The 17,948-nt window shown below is 44.6% G+C and overlaps 1 protein-coding gene across 1 annotated transcript in view; it reads right to left on the bottom strand.

Moving 5' to 3' along the window:
* CECR2 (CECR2 histone acetyl-lysine reader) overlaps nt 1–17,948 on the bottom strand; it is a gene marked incomplete at its 5' end in the record, with an annotated part of 91,337 nt that overhangs the window by 35,324 nt on the left and 38,065 nt on the right. Inside the window, one exon of the mRNA XM_083858955.1 lies at nt 7,326–7,420. Within this exon, the coding sequence (XP_083715081.1) occupies nt 7,326–7,420 (95 nt within the window). The remainder of the gene's footprint in view (nt 1–7,325; nt 7,421–17,948) is intronic.

Below are 17,948 nucleotides of genomic sequence, written 5' to 3'. Positions count from 1 at the left end.
TCGATTTTTCCTTCCTTGTTCAGTGTCCTGGTTCTGTGTGACCTCCACAACCAAGCACACAGGGTATGCCCCAACAAGAAGCCACTCTGGACATGATTAAATGAAGATGAAGCCACAGTACTCTCTACCTCAGGAGGGATAAACACAATTTTCTGGATGGTCCAGCATAAACTAATGTACCTACAGTCCAAATTTCACCTTGTGATTGAACAACAAAGGTTTTGGTTTTTCTGCAATGACAATTCACTTTTCCCATCAATGACCTTCACCTGCATCTAGCCATGTACTCGCCAGTTTTAATCCACATGCTTTTTTTCCTTTCTACTGCTGTTATTTGATTCTTTTTGAGGAGAAGCTCCTTGGGAGCTGGAGCTGATTAACTTACAAAAGAGCCAAATACATCTCCTATATTCTGAAGGAGCAAATAGGAATGGGGCTTACAGGCTCCACATTCAGACTGGAAGAGGATCATTACTTACTATTCATTTCTGGATCCTTGAAGAACAAGTGAAGCCAGCTTAATGCTGCATTGTTCATTCCTAGTGCCCATCAACAGAAAGCAGGCTCCCAATTCATTGCCACAAGGAAAGACAACAGTATTGCTGTGCCATAAGCACTTCTGATTGTTTGGGGGCTGCAGAGAGGACCTTAGGGTATTCCAGTGATGATGAGCACTGTGGGGGAAGAAGCTGGAGTTATTGTCTTGATGATGATGATGGGGAAATAGGACACATGCTGTATTGCAGCACAAATCCATATGAAACAAGCCCTTAACGTGCCTTGCTGCTCATGGAAAAATACACTTAATGTCAGAGAAAAGAGTCCCCCGTGAGGCACAAAATACCTTGAGTGGGGTTGCCTTTAAGCAAATAAGCTTAGCAAATTCATTTCTTAGAACCAGCAACACACTGTACGTTTCTGGAGACCATGGATAAACCCAAGTTTTTACAGATAAGTAGGACCTAAAGAAGTCCCTTTTGGGATTTGTTTCAGAACAAGTCTTTCATCTCCTTTTCCCTAAAGTTTAAACCGCTACATTGGTTGAGCCAGAAAGAAACTAAGGAAGGATCAAAAGTAAAATGGGAGAAAAGTAAAATCATAGGTGACTTAGAACAGAGACTGACATAGCACAGCACACCATCACAGTGGCAGAGCAGCTGCCAGCAGCCATCCCAGCTGCTCATCAAACCCACTGAGGCTAAAAGGCTCCAAAAAAATTACTTCACATCTTTTCCAATGTTCACCCTTGGACTAAACATTGGTTCCTGAACTTGGATGATAAACCAACTGTGCTGGAGCAAAAATCCTGCACCAGTGTTTTGGAGCATCACTGCAACCCTCACAAGTGAAGAAAGGTTTCACATCAGGGGAACTTCCACACCCCATCTGTCTCTCTCCACAGTTCTTTGCCTTCTTCCTTGAAAGGAGAAGATATTTTCACTTGCCTTCTCGGTTTCTTTTTTCATCATTGCTTTCTTCCTCCTGTCCAGAGTACTTGGTTTGCACCATCAAGAAGTTATAAATACAGCTGTCCCTTTCATATTTCATGCTCTGACAGTGGCATGATGACATCACTGCAGTCTCCAAGACCCTTTGCTGACTGTTCTCTATTCCTCCTTTGAAGTTTAGCCACCTAGTCCTCCCTGTCAATGTTTTGCATAACTCCCTCTCCCCAGCAATCCAATCTGTTTGTCTCCCATCCATCTGCCCTGACAATAACAGCACAGCTTTTCCTCTTTTTCTTCCACTGTTTTTGGTCCTTATTCTCCACCACATCCATGGAACAGCACTTCCAGAACATGCTACCAACTTTTCTTCATATTCTTCTTTAAAGATTCATTTTATCCATCTGAGAATCAAAGACATTTACTTAGCTTTAGTTATATTTCAACTCTATAATTTTATTCCACTGTGCTTCTCATTAATCTCTGAATGACCGTGTTATTTTACCGCTGTAATCTCATCCTTCCTTTGCCAACACCTGCCAGCTGCTTCATTTTCACTTTTTACCCTTTAAAAGGCTCACCTTGCATGGCTTGGCTATTACTATAATAAATATTAAAATTAGATTCAAGATGAGCAATGTAGCCACTCCATCTCCCTTGCCCCCTCACGGTATCTCCTGTGCTGATGATAGCGGGTTGATTCCAGAGGCCATCCACCAATATCCGTGATGTATGCAGGGCAGCACTTGGTAAAAGTCAGACTGTAAATAATGCTGATCTTGTTGATATTCACTTGGCATTCATGAATATGATTGTGAGTTAGTGAGGTGCTTTGTGGCTGGGCTATGGAAGCAGTTGTTATAACCAAGGTCACTGGTACAGCTGCAGGAGCTGGGTGATAAAACTCTTTCCAAAGCTGGTGGGCACCAGGTCTGCTGTGACTGAGCTCAGGCTGGCTGCCCCAGAGGTTATCCAGGCTTGGACTGAAGTGGTGAATTCATCCAGCTCAGTTTTAGTCCCTTGGCTTAGCTCTACCCACAGCCTGGTTCACACAGCATCCGTGAGACTGAAATCTCAGCACTGGCTTCCCAGCTATTCCTGTTGAGCTGCCACCTTATCCCCTGGACCAGACTGACAAACAGCAGTTCTGGATGAACACAGCTCACGTAGGCACATGCACAAGGGTGATTTCAAGATGTTAAGCATTTTACTGAAATCTCTTTTCCAAAATATGAGACCTGCGGTAACCCCCAAAGTACCTGTAAGGACACAGTCCACACAGAATAAAGGACAAGGTTGGACAAAAGTGACAAAGCAGAAGGAAGAAGCAAAATACCCAAAGCTATTAAACACAGTCCTCAGAAACAGGTATTGTTCCTCAGTAGGTTAGAAGATTTCAGGTTATCTCTCTCTTTCTAATGAAAGCTCAAATAAATGATTACAAAACAAGTGTTGGAAAATACCCAGAACAGACATAGTGTTCCTGAGTGGCAGCTCAGCAAGTAGGAAATACAGCTCTTCAGATGCCATTCTGGGAGTGTTTCTCAATGCCACCACTAAGGATAGGAAAGAAATAATTGAAGCAATTGTGGGGAAGGGAAGAGGAGTTAAGGAATATCCTCTTATTATCCCTATTAGAACAGACCAGGTGCAAACTACAAGCCAAAACTCCAAGGATAGTTTAGGGATCCCAAAGGAGCTTAAGGTGAGTGCAAAACCAATGATCCCCTTGGGAAGAAAAAAAAATTCCAATGCATTAGGGAAGAAATAACAAGAAAAAAACAATTGAGGTTCCTAAGGCAGCAAATCCCCTCTGGTGGCACAGAAGTCAATAAGAGAGTTTTCAACTATACTGATGGACCAATCCCCTGAGGTGCAAAAAAAGAAAAGTATCTCATGGGGCATGGGGAAAAAAAACCCCAGCAAGATATATTGTTTTTCTTCCTCCTCACATTCTGGCCTTTATGCATACCGAAAAAAATAAAACATAAGAAAAAGCTGCAAAGATGCTTTTTGAGACAAAGTAGCAACATACAAAACGCCTCTCAATAAGAAATATGATAAAGTCACTGAAACTTTTTATGCCACCACATTAGAAAAAAAGCAAAAATGCAATAACAGAACATTGAGGAACAAGTTTCACCCAAAGAAAAGCTGAACAGCAGGAGCTTTTCTGGAATATTTTAGTGGAGTGTACACATCCATGTCACACCATCACTTCTTACTTAAAAACAGCTGCAGAAGGCTCCTGCTGCGGCCGCTGCCGTTAGCTGAAGCTCTGATCTTCCTGTCTTCATACAAGTCATCAAGTCACATTTCCTGCTGGAATTAAAGTGGCAGCCCCAAGGGACTATGCAGCTACCCAATTTATATCAGAGAGAATCTGAAGCAAGCACCAGGATTTTTCTTCTGAACTGCTTAATTTTTTTTTTATTTTTTTTTTCAACCCCCAAGTTTTGATAAGAGTTTTTCTGGGCATTTGCCTTTTGAAGCAATTAAAAGAAAACACAAGACATTTTTAAGACCTGTGCAAAAAAGCTGGGAGCAGGAAAAACCTGTGGGCAATCTCACTGGCATCAAACCAAAGCCTGCCTTAGATACCTATTTCACCCCTAGTAGTTACACACAGATGGTACAGATGGTATGTGGATACTATGAGGGGTATTTATAAAACAACAAAAGCTGCAGATCATGACACACGAGTATTTTGGCTCAGAGTAAAAAGAGGAGAGCAACGGGGAAACTGTCCTGGCCAAGTGCTCAAACTACCTGGTGCCAGGCAAGGACAGCTACAGGGTCATGGCTAAAGATGCAGAAATGCAGGCAAATGGCTTTTGTTCTGTACTTCTACAGCACTTAACACAGCAAGAAGCAGGTCAGTGGAGTGTTCCTAGCAGCTATGAGAGGTTATGATAAATAAGACTTTGGAGAAGATCACGTAGCATCCCATTAAATAGCCCCTGTAGTTAAATACAGATATCCATAACTCAAAGAAAGTCTAATGTTACCAGACAACGTTCCTTAGCCATCAAGCAGGGTAAAAAGCAGTCTCTCTTGTATGGGATTCTGTTTTTCTTTTTAATGTCTGTCATAAATAATATCAAAATCAAGGCAAAGTTGCTCTACTTCAAAACCAAAGATCATAGAAACCTACAAAAGTTATTAATCTCTTTTTTTCCCCCTCAAAGAATGGAAAGCAAATCAAACTAGAGCATTTTAAATTGAGCATTAGAAAGGCTCTCAGCCACTTCCAAAATGACTTGAGAGCACATTATAATTAGCAAAGGTATGTGACAGTTTTATACCCCTCTATGATGCATGATTAAAGCCAGGCAGCCCAGCTCTGCCGCGCGTCCTGCGCACCGTCAAAACAGATGTGACAAGAACTGCAAGCTGCTCCCAGACAAGACTGTGAGAAAGCAGAGGCAGATAACATTTTGGCCATCAAAGATGTTAAGACCCGACACAAAACTAATTAAACCTCAAAAGCCCTCAGAAAGGGCAGGTTTTATGCAGCATAGGGAGGTTTTATGAAGCATCCTGTGCTTGAGCTGCAGTGTCCCAGCTCAAGAACAAGTTCCTGCTTTTCTCTCTGAGGGAACAAAAAGTTTACAGCTTTGATAGTAACAGCTCACAGCCTCAGCACGAGGATGCAGGGCACAGATGACTGGAGAGGTGCTGCAGTAACACCAGCAGGATGATCTGTGACACTGCTGATTTTTCTCACCTGAGAACAGATACCTGCTCTCTGTCTGCAGCAGAGAAGCACAGAGTCCTGGACCACTGTGAAAAACCAAGTCTCAACTCCACACAAATCCTGCCTCTTACATTTGCATGGCTTTGTACAGTACATTTGTAAAGTATTTGAGTACATTTGCACTCGAAAAATCAGTTAGAGGCTCAGCTTCCTACAACTAATTGCAGAAAAACAAGGTACAGAAGGGAAGCTGTGCATCAGCCAAGATCTATGGCTCTTGAACTGGGGATAGAGGGGGGAAAATGGTGTTGCAAGGAAATGTGTAAGGAACATGGAGAATTTTAGTCTTTTGGACTCCACAGTTGTTTTTAAGTGTGAAATAGTGTGGCAAGTTTATTTCTCAGACCTCTATCCAAGCCATCACTTTTATTGTTATTTATCTATTTTCATATTTAGACTACATCTTAATGCTTCTTCCCTCATGACATTCCTCTGCATGCAGCATCTTTCCCTCCTGTTTCCAGGCAGCCTCCCCCATTGTTTCCTCTGCAGTGCTTCAGAGCTCACCTCTCCAACATCCCAGCAGCTTCAGTCAGTTTTCCTCATATATCCTTTAAGCCATTCCCACAGCACTGCTCCTGTTGTTCCCTCTTCCCCATCTCTGCAGAAATTTCTCTCCCCATTGTCCCCATGCCCAGGAGGCAATTCCCTTCTTACAGGAGGCTGCAGAAATGGTGCAGCTGGTTTCTCCTTCAGGCAGGAGGACTGAAGTCCTCCCAGCAGGACTGTTTGGGTGTTTGGTTGTGTGTTTTGTTTGTTTGTTTGTTTGTGTGACAGACAGACAGCTTGTCAGTGTCCAACCACTCACCCATGAGTCATCCCTGAATGTTCTTAGCGAAAAGAGCTGCAAATGGAGAGGCAATTACACAGTGCAATCACTAAGTGGACACTCTCAGATCTGGAGAGTTTTGGAGAATCTCACAATGTGGAATTTATGAATTTTATCAAAGACAAATCTTCCACTGCTGCTACAAGGGTAAGCTGGGTCAGATGGGCAAAACACTCAAGCCACTACTTTCTGATGGCTTTGATATGAAGAAATAAACTTGCTGCATGTTTACAAGCAGGTATATATTGCTCTGGATATTTTAAAGAAGAAGATACACATGACTGCAGACCTTTTACCATCAATCTTCTCATCACAGTTTCATTTGGAGACAGTAAAGGCAGTGCAGCTGCCTGGTTCAGGTCCTGATACCCACTGATGCTGCATGTCTATGCAGCAATGAAAGAAGTGGCATATGTATATATAAATAAACTATATAAATTTTGTTGAACATAATCAGTTAATTAGAAATAGAGCTTTCATTGCAAGCACCTGTGGTTATGCCCATGCACTGGCCTAAGCCTCCCCACAACAGGGGGATCTTAGGGAGCAGGATTGCTTCCAAGCAACTACTCGTGTTGCCAAGCTGTCCTTGTCCCCACAATTATGCTTTGCTATTAACATGATTCACAAAAGAACAAATAAAACACACTGCAACAAGCCCTTTGCTATCACTGGAAGCACATTTTTGCTGTGTGAGCAGCAGTGCCCTAAAGAACGATGCTCTGCAGATGTCTCCATTTGGGAGGCTGCTTTAGTGGACACTAACAAAGTGTCTCTGGATGTCAAAGTTTCAAGAGAACATGTCAAATCACTTTCCAACATCCTGCAGCTGAAGTGATTCCAATAGTACTTTAATTTCTAAGAAAATAACCACAGTTGTCCCTGTGTAAAACGATGGGATCTTTCATGCAAGCGAGGTGTGTGCAGAGCAGCAAGTTTCATGCTATGCAACACACACAAATGTTGAAAACATATGTGATGACTTAATATCAGTAATTTGACCAAACAAGAGTGCAGAGCATAAGAGCAGATGTGAATGTTCACAGTGTGCACTAGTGCTACAGCAGAGCATCACACACGGTTTTGCACACAAAGGACTCTGTACAATTAAAACCCTACAACTCAACCCAAGAGAGCTGGAATTCCCTTCCACTCGGGTGAAGCATCTGGCCTGATTGCTGGTGGCTGCTGCTCAGTGCCATGTCATCACTCCAAAGCCGTGAAACCTCCCCATCCCCGTGTTAATTAGCTCCCCTTGCAAAGTGCTCGAGCCACAAGGAGAGAGGTGACTTACGTGATGTCTCTGCGCTGATAACAACCTTGAAGGAGGCAAGCGATCAGGTCGCTGATAAACTCCACATCGTCCCCGTGCAGAGCAGCTTCCAGTTCCTAATGAGCAGAAAGGAGAGAAGAAAAAATAAAATAAAATAAAATAAAATAAAATAAAATAAAATAAAATAATCATTAAAATAATTCTTTAGAATTTCCTGCTAGCTCATCAGGACCAAAAAAGACCCCAAACCAGCCTCATGTATGTGTACAGCAGCAAAACACATGTGTGGGGTAAACTGACCTTCCTCATCATTAAAAATACTGCTTCTACCACCTCTTCATTGCAAGAGTTTATGGGAAGACCTTGAAAGGCTTTTACTGAATGTCACTCTCCAGCCAGAAGACTGATGCTTTTGTCTGGACGCAGAAAAATAGGGTTCAGTGAGGTTGAGATCCACTACAGCCTAATAAGAAAGGCATGATTTCTCCCATGTTCACCTGATGGACAGGAATCAACAGTTTCATTCTCCTGCTTTGCCTCCACTCATGGAGGCTGGTGAGCTCAATTTAAAAGATGTGCTCAGAAAGCAGGGCACTAAAAGCCACTTAGGACCCAGAAGTAGCAGTTTCAGATGGAGTGCCAGAAATGGCTGAAAGCTAGCAAGCAAAATGCCTCAAAGAAAAGCAGGCATTTTGATTATTTAACTTATTTCCCATTGGGCTCCTTTTTTTTTTTTTTTTTTTCCCCAACTCCAGTAAGAGAGAAAGGATGGAGGGATGTAAGACTTCATCTCAACCTGCTTGAGAGTGTCATGGCTTATTTCAGCACAGTGGAGTTCACAAAGATGTGATAAAGAAATTGATCCACAGAAAGGATAAACTTCTGAAATTTAGTTATTATGAATTTTGCACATATTGTGAGAAATATCTCTCTTTTTTTCAGCTAGCAGTTTCAAGCTTTGTTTTCCAAATATTATTTGGTTAATTACGGTTTTATTTGTATGCCAGAAAATTATTCACAGCAAGAAAAATCCACTTTCTGTAAGACCTATCATCACTAGCCTACAGCATTTAACAAGATTTAATATGGATAAACAATATAGGCATAAGAAGCTATTCTTTTTGGGTTTCAGAGTAAATAATGGATTGAATACAAATTCCTACTTGAATGTTACTCAACAGACTGTTACACAAATAGCTAAGCTAATAGCTACAGAATAAAGGTTAATGGCCAGAGAATAAAGGATAAACGTTTTGGCACTTACCCAATAAAGAAGAGAAAGTGCTTTTTTTATTAGACCGCAGTAACTGCAGTAATAAAATTATTGATAACAGATTGCAGCTTAAACGCCGCTTGCAGTTTTTTATTGGAAGTGTATTAATGGCATATTTTCATTACCAACATGGCTCTTATTTACCTCTTGTGCAACACCCAAAGTGCTTCAGGGAGCAGAAGCCTGACACCTGCCCAGTGAAGAATGTACTAAACACATCTATTACATGTGGAAACTGGAGGTAAGGAAAGGCCAGTGTGCAGCCAAAGCCTGATGTGGTGTCCCTGCCACAGAGCTTGAGAAAGTCCCAGGAATCTCTGTTCCCTGCCTCTAGATGAGCACCCTGCTTAATGACAAGTTAATACAAAAACTGCACTTGCTGCTTGCCATCCCTTGGACAGAGTGGTATTACTGCTGTATAAATAGTAATCTCGCTATATAAATAGTAATTACCAAGGGAATTCACTTAGAATCATGGTATGTCCCAAGCTGGAAGGGACCCACAAGGACTGAGTCCAGCTCCTGGCCCTACTTACCACTTCATAAGTGGCTAGTAGTTTAGAGGTGTTAACTTACTTAATTTATATAATATTTTAGTGGACATATGCCTTCTATAAACATCCCCAGGGGAGAGGGGAGCAGGGAGGACCTAAAGAATGTGATATGCTAAACCATCCCAGGTGTGTTACCACATTACCACAATAAACCTGCAGCTTGTGAAAAATGACATGTTAGAACCCAGAATGATGGGCAAGGAGGGGGGGAAAGTAAAGTCTCCAGGATGCCTCCCTGCATTCAGCCTCTCCCTCATCCCCATACACTTGTTCATTAAAGCTGTCAGTCAGCAGTCTGCCCCTGCTAGGATGTGACAGCCTTTTGTATCAGGGAATATTTAAACTGCTTCCCGTGAGCCTTTTCAGCCTGCTGTTTGACTAACACTCCTTTAAAAGCAGTGGCCACAACTGCCTCAGATAGCCCCTATCTTGCAGCCATTGTTTTCCAGAGTGACCTTTTACATTTTTTGGAGTTGGCAGGTCACCCCAGGAGCAGGGGGGGACATTCCTGGGGCACTGGGCAAGATGCCATCTCCTGGGTAGGGATTAAAACACCTGTATGGGCTGTTCCCTCCACTTCTGCTGCTTTCCCTCTCCCAGAAGAGTGTTCCTTGTCTCCTAACAGGTGTAGCACCAATTTTGGGGACCTAACCCAGACCCTGATGGATCTCACAGCCACTGTATGAAGGGGGCTCTGGGCACACAGACCAGTTGGGGCTGGGTGCAGAGTCCCAGCCAACATTAATCAGCACACACACAGCTTGGGGCCACTGAAGGTCCATCCCTGGCAGGAGTGAGGCTGTCAGTGCTTCTGTAGAAAGGCACTGTGCTCCCCAATGCCACGGGTGCTTCCTGGAGCCCATCCTGATCCTCTGCTCCCTGCCAACAGCAAAACTCAGTGCCAGAATGTTTTGGGAAAGCCACAGTCCAAGTATTACCGTGATTATTTGTCTTGGAAAAGAGATACATTGTCCTGTAACATTTCTGTCTACATTTAAACTATTGCTGCTTGTGACAGAAGGGTAAGAGCAGTGAGAGGAACCTGATGAATGAACACAGGGCTTGAACAATGAACCCAGGGCTGGGTCCATCAGCCCTGTTTATCTGAATGTCACAGCTTTCTGTCCCACTGGATTCTCCAGCTTCCTGTCCCAAAACACCTAAATTCTAGACAGTCAGAGTGCTGTGGGAATGACAAGACACACCAGGAGGATGTGATGCAGATCTTAACATCTCAGGAACACGAACAAAGAGTTAGTATATCTTCAGGTTTTCACCTAATGCTTCAGCTCACATTTTGCTGATTTTTCCAGCCCTCTCCTCCAACAAGGGACAGCCAGCAAAGCAGCACACTGCTCACAAAAACCCCCATCTAAACAGGGGTAGATGAAGTGATGCCAAGGACTCTCAGGAGAAAAAAGCCACTAAACCCTCCCTGGTCCTAAGGGCAAACCCTGCTCCAGTCACTCCTCCAGCCTGGCCAGGACGAGCGGCTCAGCTTCCTCCCCGCCACCATCCTCCCCACGCCTCCAATCCTTTTGTTTTTCCCCCTTTCTCTTTGAGCACTGAGCTGTGAGCACAGAAATCTGAACCTTGCCAAAACGCTTTGGGGACAGCACAGAAAGGAAACAGAAGAGGCAGCAAATCAGCAGAGGAAAAGGGGGGGACACACATCTCCTCCTCCTCTAGGCTGGAGAGAGCAACAGACAGGAGAAAAGCAGGATTCTCTCCCTCTCCAGCTGGCGTCACACCTCATTAGGGAAAAGCCTGTTTAACGTCTTTCCCTCCCCCCAGCCCGGTACTAAATCCCCCCAGAGTCAGGCAAGGACTGTTGGGAGAGAAGAGGCAATGCCAGAGCAAGGCTGGGAGCAAGGGTGAGCACCTCTCCCCGGAGGAGCTGGCCCAGAGCAGGGTTAGCAGGGTGGCTGAGAGGCAAAATCTATCCCTCCCCATGCTCTAGGAGGGAGAGCTGGCACAGAAGGGCTGCAGCCCCACACCCAGCACTGGGCAGGGATGGTGATCCCCACCAGCTGAGAGCCCAAAACACACAGTGCTCTGGATGCCTTTTTGATATCTGCCCGGGTTTTGGAGAGGGAGGAGAGTCAACCCTCCCCATGAAAAGTAAACAAATGAGTCCACAACAGCGACACCACTGTCACCAAGCCAGCGTGGGGTGGGTGACCATGGGGCTGCTGCTGTTTGAGCTGTGGAAAGCAGCCAGACAGTCTCCAGCAAGCTGACTGTGCACAGAGCATCCTCACAAAGCCTTCATTTCACAAGACAGACTCCTCCAAACCTGCAAGAAGAGCCCAGTGTGAGCAGCTGCTGAGTTACAGGACTACCAGTTTAGAGGTTTCTTCCGTGCTGGAGCTGAATCATCTATAACTGAATGTGATGGACATAACGAGTTTAAGCACAGCTAAGCCTCGTCCAAGTTAGCCATCAGTTTAAAAACCCCAATCCCTTCAGCTCTATTTCCATACTGCTGCTGTTATCAGCTTTCCACTGCAGTGCTCCAAAGTGACTCAACAGGCTTTTGCAGAGGCTTTAGGAGATCACCAAAAGCCACCAGCGGGGTGTGCTGAGCCAGCCCCAGCCCGTGCTCTGAAATTTCAATGCCGTCACTGAGTCAAGTCAGGATGTTCTTTTTCCTCCCTCACAGATCATTAACGACGACAGGAATCTGGGCAAAAGTTTGGCAAGCTCATGCCAAAGGGTACAGGGATTGGGCAGGAAGATGGGGAGTCAACTGCAGGCTTGAAATGCTTCCAAGCAGCACCATTTATCCCTGCTGGTGTGAAGTCAGTGTCTGTCAGTGTGCTCAGCCCCCAGCACCTTCTCTGAATGCCTGAGAGAACCAAACCCCCACTCTGCACGCTGCCTGCAGCCCAGGGCCATGTTCTCCCTGCCTGGGATTCCTGCCATCATATGGGAATAGTTTCCAAAATATGAAGCCTACTGAGTGTTCTGCACGACGAGCCAGGAGGGCACTGCAGGGCATTAGGGGATGTTCCTAGAGCCACAGTACCCTACAAGGGCAAACAGCAGTGGGTTTAGCTGCCTGCCATAAAATTGTGGATCCTAGTCCCGATGGAGTTTCTCACACATGCCATCTTAAATTTAAGTGGAAACACTGTGTGTTTATCTAAGTCTGCAGCTGGATGCACCTCTCCCACCTTACCCACAGTCCTGCAGGAGAGGACTCTGCATGCTGCCCTCTCACTATATGATCCTCCAGGGATTAAAGTTTCCTAAGCTAAAAAAACCCCCAATCTCTTCATTCTGCCTTTCCACAGCAGGGAAAATGGGTGCTAAATGCCCTCCCTGTGCTCCTGGCAGTGGGGATGAAATCAGCAGCTGCCTCAAGGAAACAGCATCATCTTCACCTCACCCTTAGGACCAGAAACTCAGAGGGAGGCACGCTGGTCAGGTTTGGGGTGTGAGCTGAAGAGGTTAATGAAACTCATCACCACAGTGGTCCCAGCTCCTCTCTGAGCCTCTGTTCTGTGTGAGGTCAAAGCACGAAGAGCAAATACTTGGGAGGAAAAAAGCTATCCTGTCAGAAGGCAACTATCATTTGGGGAGGGGGACAAAGAAAGAGCAGAAAAGGTATTCCCTTTTTCCTGTTTCTTCAGGTTCTCCCTTAATGTCTGTCAGTGCCTTCTGAAATGTCTACCTTCCTTGACTTTCAGAGAGCAGAGACTTTGAAGGCCATTTCCAACATGTTGTAAAATAGGAGCATGATGTTACTCCAGGGCTAGGCAGAGGTGTGAGATGAGAGCTCTGTATGAGGGAGATTGGCTATAAACAGAAATCCAGGGAGAATTTGTGGTATTGCCTCCAGGTTGTGGCTGTTTGCAAAGAACAAATCCCACATGGTCCCGTGCCTGTGCCAGCAGCACCAGGGGTAATGTCAGCCATCCTCTCCTCCAGCTGTGAAAGGGGGTGCAACACACATTGAATTCTGCTCAGCTCAGCCTAAGAAGGTTTCCAAATGCAAACTGTTTGCCATGCCAGTGGGCATTTTGGTCAGGCTAAATTTTTCCAGACTTGGTTTATAAGCAAACTTACATTTTGTCTTTCCTTTACCCCCTCTATCAGGATGCTTAAAACTTTGAGACCACCGTGCTCTCTGTGTACCATCTATCCCACTTACTGGAACAGTTGGAGTTCTGCATCCACATTAACCTGCTGCCTGATCTCTCCCTTGGGACAGGGACCCTCCCCTGTTTGCACAGCACGCTGCTCCTTGCTCTCCAAGTGGAATTTTTCACTGCTGTGTAATACAAACACAAACGAGCAGCTCATGCTGGGTGGCTAAACTGTACTGAAAAGAGATTTCAGACTGATCAATCCACTCTCCCTCATGCCCCATAGCCCGGTACCAGTGCTAATAAATGCTTTCTTCTCCTCCTAGCTCATCTTGCCTGCAGTGCAAGCGATTTGAGAGCTACGTTTGTTATGAATGTATGCATTGTCATCACTTTACAGATGTAAAAGTGCTACTCACTCCATTTCTTGGCCCTGGAAAAGAACCTTTTCAGATGGACAGGGAGCATCTGAAGCTCTGAAGTAACAAGTGGCCAGTTTCTGTTTAGTAGATATCAGTACTTTATGCCTCTAAAGCATAAAGTTGCCATCCCAGAGCATCAAAGCATTTCAAAAACATTCAAGTAAAGCCTTTTAGCACCTGTGGAGAAAGAGGAGGCACATACCCACATGCAGAGCAATTTCACAGACAGCCCAAGTGCAGCCCCAGCATCCACACCACGGGCATGCTTCACTCAGTGGTGGGGCTCAGAGAAAACCCTAAGGCTTGACACTCGATGCCACTGCAATCATCTTTCTTTTTTTCCCCGCAGTTTTATGAGCAGCCAAAGCCTTTGGAGATCGTGCTATTTCGCTCCAAAGGATAATGTCTCCCTTTCAAAATAATCCCCTCTTCCTTCAGTGCAGATAATCTATGCCATTTACCATAAGCCAGTTATGCTGGCTGAGGGGCACTGGGCACTGAGCTGGCTTTACAGCAAATTTCAGCCTCAGCACAACCTCCTGCAGACCCTCTTGTAGACCCTGTGGAAGATTTCCAAGAGGCCTGTGAAGGGCAAAGAAGAAAAGCAAGCCAATCACCAGTCTGCTTAAATTTCTAATCAGGGGTCCTTTATGGGAAAAGTATTGGCATTGTGGTCTTAAAAAAAAACCCCAACAAACCAAAATGTTGCCCTCCTCCCTCCCATCCCAAAGTGGCTGATTATTATTGCCCAAGCCACAAGTTCAACTCCTCCAGCTGGAAATAGCCGCCAAACACAACAGTGTGAGAGGAAGCACAGTCTGTTTGAATTGCATCCTGTTTGCCTCACCCTCAGACAGAAAGGTATCATTTATTATTGCCCAGAAAGGCCCTTTCTCCCAAGAGCTGTGCTTGAATGGAATATCAGAAGTATTCAGATCATCAAACTACCCATAGTCTGCACTGGTTTAGGATATTTTTATTTTTTTTTTTACTGGGAAGACAAGGTGAGAAAGGTGGTGAGCAGACATCTATAGATTGGCACCATTCTGAAATAACCCAAAATATTGTATAGATTATATATATCACTAACCTCATGCAGTTTAGTGATATATATATATATATATATATATATATAAAATCTATACAATGCCAGCAGTACCATGCTGGTAAAACCCAACTAAAACAACCCCAAACTCTTTCTCTCCACACATGCTGGATTTAACATTCCCATTTATGGGAATTTACCATTCCCATTTACGGGCTAAGTACTACCAGCAGTTTAAAAAGACTAAAAAATTTCAGCAAAAATGTTTAACACAGCACTTTGGGTGAGCACAGTCCTGAAGGTGGGGAAACACCATCAGCTCTACCTGTTTTGATGTTGTTTCTGGAAACAACACCAGCAGGGTTTAGCCATGGTCCCTCCCCAGACAATTCAGCTGCACGATAAATAAAGAACAGCTGATCCTGCCGTGTCACCATCTCCTGTGGTAAGAGGCTTCCTGGGTACCTAGTGGGAGTTCTGCTAAGCTTTTAAGCCCATTGGCAACGTGGGGAACAGTCTGTAGCTCCAAAGCCAAGAGGCTCGAAGTAATAATCCGATTTCAAAGCTCCTCCTCCTCTCCAGCCAAAGGCAGCAAGGGAGGATGAGATCAGACTGTAGATGCTCCTCATTTTAGGGCTGGCCATTGCACTCATCTGCTCAGCATGAGCACCGGGAAGGGGAAGGATGAGTGCCAAAATCTGGAATGGATTGCTTGGCTAAAGTTTCTGCAAAGATTTCAAAACTTACTGGGAAAATATTATTTTTTTAAAGGGAATTTTTCACTGCTTTTGGTACAGCTGGCCTGGTCTATCCAAGCAACATTCAGTTTAGTAATTTGTGCACTGGCCAAAACTCTCGGGTGGATTTACCCCCTGGCACCAGGGCACTCAAAGCCATGGAGCTGGTTTGCACAACTCCAAAAACTTCTCCTGTAACAGCAGCCAGAGCAGCTCCTGGGGCATTTCCATCACTCCCCCCTCCAGGATGTTATTAGCTGCCAGGTGATGTGCAAGCCATGAAACAACTGATCTCCACGAGCCTGGAGATAAACAGAAAGTCCAGATCATCCCTTAAGGAGTCAGGTGATTGGCACACATCCCTTCTGCCCCTCAAACAAAAACAACAACCTGGGTTTTGAATGGAGGAAGGCAGGTCCTTGCTCACTGCTGCCTGAAAAAGCAGGGTGAAACACTAAAATACATTCAGGTAGAAACAGGTTGGAAAGTGCTGCTTTTTTTTCCCCTCTAATGTGATCTCCACAGCCAGCCATTCTTCTGCCTCTCCTTGGATGCTGTGCAGAGTGCAGCCAGCACTGAAAATCCTTCCTTGCTCTGGTGGGACTAAAGGAAAGGCACTGAGAGAGAGGGAGCCAGCAGCCACACATAGGTACCCCCCACATCACTGCCCAGATGAAAGGTGGAGTTGCAATGCAGTACCACAGTGAAATCCAAGTTCCAGCACCTTTTTTTTTCCTCCCACTAATTTAGCAAAGAATGATTTGAAAAAGCATGAAATAGCTGCCTACTGCTGTCAACCCTGAGGAAGCAGCCAGGCAGCTACTCTGAAGTGTGAGCTGCCTGTTTGCAATGGGCTAAGTCTCAAGCCTAAGAATAAATTTTAAAAACACACTAATGCCACTAATTCTGTGGCATAACAGTTGCTAGAACTAGACCTAGTAGGTCTTTTCCATACTCTTAGATCAGTGTCTGCTCTCCTCTGGATTGCCAAAAGCATCATCTTGTTTACCAATCAGACTTTCTGAACTTATTCCAAACTTGTGCAGTCCAGACATACTTCAATACAAAAATTAATGGCTTTTATATAGTTGTTTTTGGTTTTTTTTTAATTATTACAACAAACACAGATGCTACCACCTTAATGAGACTGAGGGATAGGCTCAAAATAGGAAATGGTGTTCCAAGCCAGTTGAATATTGCAATGCTAGTCACACAGAGCTGGCTTCCTAAGGCACGTCACTGCAGGATCCAATGTCAAAATAAACACCAGAACTTATCTCTCCCAATTCACACTCTATCTTCAGCCCTGTCCAAGAAGATCTGTATTGGGATTTGTGGGAAAGACCAACCTAAAGCCTGGTTGGGGCTCAGAGCCTCTACCCCAGTGACTGCTCCCAATTACACCTTCCCCATCTGGTGCTTGTTCTAACATCCCATGGAACACACTGCGCTGCCCCAATGAAAGCCCAAACAGGACACAACAGGGTTGCCTGCTGACTGCTCTTGGGGCTAGGAGCAGCCAGGAGCCCCTTGGGAATTCCCACTCCCTTCCCCAGAGCTGGGGGAAAGGCAGAGTGGAGAAAGAGGTGCTAAAAAAAAAAAAAAAAAGGCAAAAATCTCCAGGATTTTGAGTCGGAGTAAAGCGCAAAAACTCAGGAGCTGCTTCTTGCAACACACACTGCAAACACCTCAACATCCTCCCCACAGCCTGAGGTGGCCATGAACCACCATCCACTTCCACTCCCATCTGGAAGGAGCTTGGCTGACACGTGTGTTTGCCAAGGGAAAGCGCACTTTGCGTGCTTGGGAGAAACTCTCTGTGTTTCACTCCACATCTGGCAGGGCTGCTCCATAAAAAAGGTGATGGAGTGCTTGTGGCTCTCCTTCCAGAGCTTGGGATAAAAATCTTCTTCAGCACACACGCCATGTAGGAATTCTTTGCCCAGCTTAATTTAAAGCTGTCTTTATAGGCAATAAATTTGCAGATTGCTACAAACACTTGGCTATTTTTACACGATCTGCCAGGAACGGCAAATAATTGTTATTATGATGTTCATAAATGTTAATGCTAACTACACTCTTAAAACACTTATTATAAAAAGCATGGTAATTTGAGAGAAGGGCAGTAAACTATTGCCCAGACACAGAGGAAACCAGCTCTATTGTTATAATACTTATTCTACAGACATTAGTTGGAGCACCTTTTTCTTCTAAGTTTTCCTGACATCCAGAATATAAAAAAAAGAAAAAAAAACCCCTAGATTTGTACTTAAAAGCAAATAAAAAAAACTGACCCAAAAGTCTGTTACATCTCCTAAACTGTAATAGCCAGTTTTGTTTCTGCAATTCAGTGCAGAAGTGATGACACTGGATTACCCAAAGATCTGCACAAAACGCTTTGGTTGGATGAAATAACTGATCTGCCTCAAGTGGAGGGAAAAAAAGCTCACCATAACAGATAATTATATAACCAGCTTGTAAAAGTGTTATTAGCAGGGCATGGGATCAGGAAAGGCCTGGCT

Source organism: Zosterops lateralis (genome assembly GCF_965231275.1).
Source record: "Zosterops lateralis genome assembly, chromosome: 4".
NCBI classification, from domain to species: Eukaryota; Metazoa; Chordata; class Aves; order Passeriformes; family Zosteropidae; genus Zosterops; species Zosterops lateralis.
The sequence above is the reverse complement of the archived record's forward strand: the minus strand, read 5'-3'. Positions and strand labels throughout refer to the sequence as shown.